The 8616-nt window shown below is 31.8% G+C and overlaps 1 protein-coding gene across 1 annotated transcript; it reads right to left on the reverse strand.

The window, feature by feature from the left end:
- Positions 1 to 5702: 5702 nt before the first annotated feature.
- On the reverse strand, positions 5703 to 7477 carry LOC133035004 (UDP-glycosyltransferase 87A1-like). Its single transcript, XM_061110629.1, has 2 exons — positions 6781 to 7477; positions 5703 to 6699 (listed from the first exon to the last, which is right to left on the reverse strand). Exons 1-2 carry the CDS (start codon positions 7289 to 7291, stop codon positions 5798 to 5800), a joined length of 1413 nt encoding a protein of 470 aa, XP_060966612.1. The 5' UTR covers positions 7292 to 7477; the 3' UTR covers positions 5703 to 5797.
- Positions 7478 to 8616: the final 1139 nt, after the last annotated feature.

Here is an 8616-nt window from a genome sequence, read left to right on the forward strand (position 1 = left end):
GGAGTAGGTGAAGGCTATATTAAGCTTATATCTTCTTGTGAATCTGCTAAGGATGCTTGGCAGATCCTTCAAACTCAGTTTTAAGGAACATCTGATGTTAAGCGTTCTAGGTTTATTATGCTTCAGACAAAATTTGATGATCTTAGAATGTCTAAATCTGAAATCTTGTTTGAGTTTTATGAAAGATTATCTGATATAGCTAATGAATATTTTACTCTTGGTGAAAATCTTGATGAATCTATTCTTGTTAGAAAAAGTGGCAGAGTTCTTCCAAACAGATTTGACACTAAACTCTTGGCTATGGAGGAAGCAAAAGATTTTAGCAAGATGAAGGTAGAGGAGTTAATGGGCTTTTTGTGTACTTTTGAATTGAATCAACAAATCAAGCAGAAGGATAAACCCAGGTCCATTGCTAATAGAGGTAAATGTATTGCTTTTAATGTTGCTGAAAAAGAAATTTCAGATGATGAGATGGATGTTTTAACTAAAAACTTTTAGAAATACATGAAAAAGATAAGTGACAAAAATAATTTTTCAAAATTCTCCAAAGGTAATACTTTTTTAAAACCTTCAATGACTAACATTCAAAAGAGAATTCAATGTAGAGAATGTGAAGGTTAGGAACATATTCGATCTGAATGTGCAAATACACTAAAAAAGAATAAGAAATGTTTCAATGTCACATGGAGTGACGATGAAACTGATAGTGATGAAGATATTTGCACTAGCCTCAGCTTCTTCTAAGTTTATTTGTGATTCATAGGTGAAAGAAAGATTGTTATGTTTGAATAATACCATTGAAAAAGAAAATTCTGATTCTGATTCTGATGAATCTAACATCTGTGAGGAGTCCTTGGCTGAGTCTTACAAGGTTATGTATGAAAAGGGGATACAAGTTACTTCTGAAAATAGATAATTGTCAAAAATAAATAAACAATTGTCTCATCAAACTGAATCTCTTGAATTGAAAATTAAAGAATATGATACTGATTTTTGTTTAAAAGATGAAGAAATTATTCTATTAAAGAAGGAACTTAAAAATTTCAAGAAAAATATTCAAATGCTTAACCTGGATCATCTATTTTTGAGGAAGTTGAGAATGCAGGTTAAAGAGGCTTTGTTGGTCTTGGATCAAATGGTACAGAAAGTTCTAGAAAAATAAAATTTGTAAAATCTAGTGTTTCAGCAAATTTACCTGCTGCTGCAAATTTAAGATCTGCTGCTACAAAAATATTGTCTGCTGCAGCAAAGTCTCCAGTAAGTTCAAAAAAGATAAGATCTCAGGTAAGAAGGTTTGTTCCAATCTGTCATTTTTATGGTATTAAAGGGCATATTCGACCTAAATGTTTTTACCATGCAAAATTTGTACAAAACAAATTATTTTGGTGATTTAAAATTTTTTCAAAAGAAACATAGTGCTTTAAAATAAAAATGGATTGAAAAAGAAAAATGTCTGGCTAGTTTTTCTAATAAAAGTGCTGCTTCTCAAATGTGGTATTTTGATAGTGGTTATTCTAGACATATGACAGATGACAAGGATTTTTTTAGTAAATATCAAACCAATGTAATGTGGTGAGGTCACCTTTGGCAATGGTTTAGCAAGAAATGTCATTGGTATGGGAACTTTCAATTTTGAAGGGTTACCAAGGTTGAAAAATATTATGCTTGTTGAGAAACTAAAAGCTAATTTACTTAGCATTAATCAGATTTGTGATCAAGGTTATATCGCTAATTTTGACAATGATCATTGTTTTGTTCTTAACAGTGATAAACAATGCATTTTACAAGGGTTTAGATCTATTGATAATTGCTATACTCTCACATCTGTTCTTACTTATCATTCTGCATGTGAAAATACTAGTATTATAAATATTTTTAAAAATCTTGATCAGCATTCTCGTACAAAACATATTGATATAGGACATCATTTTATTAGAGAACTTGTTGACAACCAAACATTACAGTTAGAATATGTTGATACTGAAAATAAATTGGCTGATATTTTCACTAAGGCCCTAGATTCAAGTCGGTTTGACTCCCACAGAAAATCATTGGGGGTCCGCATTGTCTAACTCTTTTCTTTTTGTTCTCTATTTTGTATAAATTTTTTTGAGTAGCTCTTATGTTACATCTATCCTTCTTTCATTCTTAGTTGGCAAAACTTGTTTATGCTTTTGGGTGATAATTAGCTTACTGTCTTGTACTCTTTATACTTTTGAAGTTGGGTTAAAAGATTCAAGTTACTTGCATATGTGTGATATGGATAAATTAAAGTATTAATGTACAAAGTTGATCGATTTTTATTTCAATTTCTTGTCAGGCCCCTTGCTGGAATAGAGCTACCCATACTGAGGTGTGAAAGCCATCTTTTGAGTAAGCTAGAACTTTGTAATTGAGAGTTATGAAGAGGATGCACTACAATAGAAAAGGGCTACCTTCAGTATGGTGTGATAGCATCCAGTTGCAGGATCAAATTGAAAAAGGCGAAAAATAAAAATCTTGCCAACGACAATGATCCTATTTTCAGTGCACACACTAATGTTTGAAAAGTGTGTACAAGTTTGTAAGTCTCCTCTCTAAAATAAAAAAAAAATTATGGTTCACATTTTATGTAACTTGTCTATTTTTTCTCAATATCTGGTAAGTATGGTTTGTATTTGAGACACTAAATTCTTATATCTTTAAATGCATAACATAGTTATTTGTCATTTTTATGAAACTTGGAAAGATGTTTGTATTAGAATAACTTGATTTTTGTATATTTTAGTTTTTTTTTTTTTCAAAAAAAAAAGTTAACAAAAAAGGGAGTCGTGTATCTTGAATTATGAGCTAACAAAAATTGGTCATTTATCTTTCTTTTGGTAAGTATCAACATGTGTTTTTTTTTTGGTAAGTTTTTGATGAGTTTCCTCTTAAAATTTGATTTCTTATTCTTTGTATTTTATTTAATTGTTGATCATGATTGAATTTTTTTTTTATCTTTTTTTTTTTGGAAAATTTTGGTTTCTTTTTGTCTTTGGCCCTTATAGATGAATAAAAAAGGGGAGTATTTGTGATTTTAATTTTGATTGTATACTCAACTATTCAGGGGGAGTTGAGGTTTGTGTTTGTGTTTGTGTTCAACTTTGGTCAAAGTTAGCTTTTTATTTTGTTTTAATGTTGTGCTTCTCAGGGGGAGCTTATATGGTTGTTTCGCTAACTTTGTTTTGTAGGTGTTTGTTAATTAAAAATATTTTGATTATCTAAAGTGTCAAAGGGCGAGATTGTTAGGTTATTTTTTAGCAATTTAGTTGTCAAAATATTTTTTAATTAATGTGCATTTTTATTGAGCATTTAAATTATTTTTATTACATTGATTTTGTGCCTCTAGTTACTCTTTTCTTCTAAGGAAAGATTCCTTCTCACCTGATCTCTTTTTGGTTTAGAAAACTTCTTGTAAAAGAAGGAATTCTCTTATAGAAAGTTGTCTAACTTTGGGAAACTTGACTTTCCCTTTTTTTAATTGATGATTTTGGTTTTGCTTTTATTAGAACAAATCAAATAAATTTTATTTGGCAGGTTTGGAGTCCAAATTCGTGATCTTGGTTCAATTTGAAAAGTTTTCTTTCTGGTCTTGTCTGCTGCTGCAAAACCCGATTCTGATGTTGCAAATCAGAAATTTTTTTAAGAAAGTTTTGTACTCATGGGAAATCGTTTTTGTCGCTGTCTCTAAGGTTGCTATGTTCTATAAATAAACGATTTTTATCTCTTCTAGTCTCATATTTTCATATCTTTCTTTGTGAGAAGAGTGTTTCATTTGTAAAAACTTAGAGTGTTCAACTAGGTTTTGGTTTTCTTATTATGATCTCATACTATTCATAGAATAGGTTGAAGAGAAGCTTTGAACAAGTGTGGATCTTCGGGAGAAGACTTTTCCAAATCTCATTTCGAGAGGAAGTGAGCATATATCTTCGGGAAAAGATATGTTTAAGTCTTACTTCGGAAGGAAGTAAGCCACATCAATAGTTGAAGGGACTTCACTACTTGGTGTGTTTCAGAGATTAGATTAGCAAGGTGAATTACAAAGGGTTGCGGCAAATTACTAGAGGGAGTCTAAATTTGTTTAAGTCAATTACTTTTGTAATCTTTGATACTTTACTAATTGATTTTATTCTCTGGGCGTGGCCCCATGGACTAGTAGTGTTTGAAAGAACACTGATACTACTTACAATTCTCTTGTGTCAAGTTTTTAAATTCTGCACTATTTATTTCTGGTTTGTTTCTGTAAAACTGTGTTTTGCATTCTGCATTGACAGAATTACATTATGCTCCTGCAAACTGTGACAGTTAAATATTTTACTATTTTCTGCTATAATTATTGATATTTGCAAAAACTCATTTTTCTAAATAGATGAGGGGAAAAACTAACATATGGTTGTGTTATGTGTGCATGACCATTTCTGTGTCCATGCAAATTAAGGTCAAAGACTAAGTTTGACCTTCTCAGTGTTTAATTGTTATTGTTGAGTTGTCTGAATTAGAATTTTTAACATTGTGTTTATTGTTTTTTATGAGACTATTACTATATTTTGTTGTGTTATGTTAAGTTTTATTCACAAGGTATGCTTGTTGTTAAGTTATATTTTTTGTGAGTTTATGAAAATTTAGAGACTTCAAAATTTTTGTTGAAGGATCATTAAATCTTACAATTAAGTTTTTCTTCTTCTTCCAATACTTTATCAAACTTTTACTATTTCAATTTAATATATTTATTTTAAAAATATTAATTCTTACCTCAATTTTCTCTTTTTTTGTATGATATAGATTGTTCATCATGTTGCTTAATGCTGGAATTAGAGAAAAACTTTGTGGTGGCCCTTACTGTCAGAGAGTTCCACATTGTTAATGTGTGAAAAGATAATAGAATATATAAGATGAATGAGCTACCCCTCTCATTACTAATTGGTTTTGAGATGAATTCTATTCACCTTATCACAAATTCTAACATGGTATCAAAGCAAAAACAAACAAAAAAAATCCTCTAATGACTATCCGCCAAAAAAAGGAGCCACAAAAAATTCAAAAATAACTGATCCAAGAGCCAAAACTAAAAAAGCCACTTGTGATTCAGGAATAGTGAGCCAAAAAAAAAAAAAGAGCCACCAACCCAAAAATACCGATCCAAAAAGTAGAGCAAAAGAGCTACTTATGATCAGGAATAGTGAGCTAAAAAAAGTCGTTTATGATCGAGTTGTCCAAGATAGTGAGCAAATAAAATAGCTACCATCTTGAGGGAGATGTTAGAGAGTCTCACATTGTTAATGTGGTGGAAAGATAATAAAATATATAAAATAAATGAGCTACTCCTCCCATAGCCAATTAGTTTTAAAATGGAATCTCATTCATCTTATCACAAATTCTAACACTTATATTTTGTTGAGCAGAAATTATAGATGCATTATTTGGTCTCTATCATCATTTGCACTCTTTGACTGTTTAGCTTTGAGTTTGCATTCTCTAAACATTGTACTAAATTTAATTTTTATTCATTTATCTTTTTAGGTTTTTTACCTAATTTTTCTGAAGTATTTCTATTTCATGTCATCTGGATTAGAAACTTTTTTGAATGGATTTGTTCCATTTTTTTTTATACACTATTATTTATTTTAATGATTTGGTCATTATATAAAAGAAAAAAAAAGAAAGAAAGGAAAAGAAAAATAGAAGTGCAATTCTTCGAATTATTATAAGCCAAAATTATAAGACATTATTATACAAGCTAAGCCACCTTCATAATATTATCATCTAGATTGACCACCTACTGGCCTAGTGTAAAATTGCATATATCACTAATAAAAGCATCAAGGTAATTGTCAGAAGATCCACCTTTAGCAATGGCTTGTTGACACAAATCTCTAAGTTCTCCAGCTCTTTTCCTCATCTCTTTCCCCACATCACCTTCGAAATCCATGAAGTTTCCCACAAGCTCAGCAATCTCATCTCTTGTTATTGTCAATTTTTCATCACTACCCACCTCTACCTTCACCCTCAACCCAACCTTCCACTCCTCAACAATTTCCCTACTATTGGGAACTTGGTCTAAAAACAGAGGAAAAGTAAGCATAGGAACACCACCAAAGACAGCTTCCAAAGTAGAGTTCCACCCACAATGAGTCCAAAACCCCCCAATAGAAGGATGATACAACACCTTCAATTGGTCACACCAAGGCAATATTAACCCCAACTCGCCTGACCTCTCCTTCAAACGAAGAGCTTCAGATCGAGCAATCCACAAAAATCTAACACCAGCAGTCCTTAACCCAGCAGCGATTTCGTCCATTTGGGTACTCGAAACCGAAAGAAAACTGCCCAAGGAGATGTATAAAACAGACCCTTTTGGCTGTGAATCCAGCCATTGAATATAACTTTGAGAAGAGGAAGAGTTGTTGTGTTGATCATGAAGATCTAAGTATGGAATAGCTGGGCCAAGTGGGTAAACTGGGAAAGAAAATTCTGATCTAAGAGTGTTTATTGATTGAGGTTCAAGTTCATAGAATGAAGTGAAGAGAAGAAATTGAGCTTTTGGGACCTGAGAAATACAATCCAATGCTAGTTTCAAAACCTTTTGGTCATTTTCATGGAGTACTATTTTCAGATCTTCTATGTCAAAGGATGAGAGTTCTGGTATGCTCTCCAAATTCTTGTCATCATCACTACATTCTATATCACAAAAGAAGAATATTCAGCAAAATAGAAAAGAATAAAGCAAAATTTACATTGTTGTATAAAGATTTCACTTACTGGATAAAAGGTCAGGTGGGCTATTACTATCTTCAGAGAATTTATTGAAAAAATGTAACATTCTGAAAAAAGAGGCAGACATGGTCCAAGACAAGGCCACAGGAATATTCCTTCGTTTCCCAACATTGACTCCCCAAAGTACTTCTATATCAGCTATGATAAGACTCAACGGCGTCGTTTCGAGGAGACGATCCAGGAGCTGATCAAAAGGAGCTTCCATTTTAGTCATGACAGCTTCATAGAAGGCTGGGAAGTCAGCGGCTTTTAGCCGCTCTGGAGGTACGACGTTGGGTATGGCAGCATAGCGAATATTGGGCGGCTTGTCATCGGAGCTGATGTAGCCGAGCCACTCCTGGGTGACAACAAAGGTGATTAGGATGTCGTGTTTTTTTGAAGCTAGCAACTTGCAGAGGTTCATCATGGGATTGATGTGGCCTCTGCCCGGAAAGGGCATCGCCACCACGTGGCAACTGGTGGCCTGTTTTGGTTCGATGCCGCCGTCTGAGGTCATCTTCTTTCTCTACCAATTATAGGTATAAACTATAAAGGTTCAATTTCAGATTCATATAAAGAAAAAAAGGTTGGATTTCAGATTATGCTTGGAGAGACATTAAAATGAAAAAACTAATAAATTTATTTATTTTTTGTCGTGCCATATTACATGATAATTTTCTTTTTTCTAAAGATTAACGCACTCAATATAATATAGGGAAAAAAACAAAAAAATACAAAAAAGGAAAAAAAATTACAAAAATACTTTGGGCCGGCCCATTAAACATTTATACAGTCCATATACAAATATTTACAAAAATACCACATGCACTAAGCCTTCAGCTGTACAGAGCGAACCATGAAGATGAAAATACGCGCTCGTTTCAAAACCGCAAAACAACCAAAATGAAACCAAAACGAGAAAAATACAACTATTAATTCTGGCAAAAACAACTGGAAAAAATACCTGCAATGATCTAAACTGAAAATGACGAAAAAAAAATCAGAAAAACTGTGAAGAAACTGAAATTACACATTTGTTTTCTGTTTTATTCGATCAAAACAACTCCCCCTAATATCGAAATCCAAATTCATGAAATGTATATCTGTAACAAACAGATCTGGACCTCCCACCAAATTCAAAACAATGTATGATGTGAAAATTTTTAAAAAAACCTCATGAATAATACATCTACGTTATATACAGTTATATTTTGATTTATTTTTTGTTTTGGTTGCCTTATAGTTGCATTATCGTTTTATGATAGTTTATATATTATGCAAGAATTTAATTTGATGGGGACTAAGAAATAGTAGTTATACGTAGTAAGTTTTGTGCAAATAGTTGCATATTAATTTTATAGTGAAATAACATATGCCAGTAGCAAAACTATAATAAAACTACAAAACAACTGTATGTAAGTGCAAATAGTTGCCTTATAGTTGCATTATCGTTTTATGATAGTTTATATATTATGCAAGAATTTAATTTGATGGGGACTAAAAAATAGTAGTTATACATAGTAAGTTTTGTGCAAATAGTTGCATATTATTTTTATAGTGAAATAACATATGCAAGTAGCAAAACTATAATAAAACTACAAAACAACTGTATACAAACTAAAATACAGGAAAAACTCTTTGAACATCAACATCCATGATAAATCTCATTGTTACCCATTGATGATATAAAAATGGACAGGAAACAACTAGATAAAAAACATATTAAAAAAATACATATAGAAGGTGTAAAATTTCAAATATGGGAGAAAACCAAAAAAGAAACCGAAAACAAACCTCGGTTCGAACATCAGCACCAACATTAGCTTTTTTCCCAGAAACGTT

The sequence above is a fragment of the Cannabis sativa genome, chromosome 2 (assembly GCF_029168945.1).
Source record: "Cannabis sativa cultivar Pink pepper isolate KNU-18-1 chromosome 2, ASM2916894v1, whole genome shotgun sequence".
NCBI lineage: Eukaryota > Viridiplantae > Streptophyta > Magnoliopsida > Rosales > Cannabaceae > Cannabis > Cannabis sativa.

Coding starts and splice junctions, on each gene's coding strand:
- LOC133035004 (XM_061110629.1), bottom strand. CDS start 7,291: ATGACCTCAGACGGCGGCATCGAACCAAAACAGGCCACCAGTTGCCAC. Junction 6,700..6,780: donor CCCACCTGACCTTTTATCCA/GTAAGTGAAATC, acceptor TTTGTGATATAG/AATGTAGTGATGATGACAAG.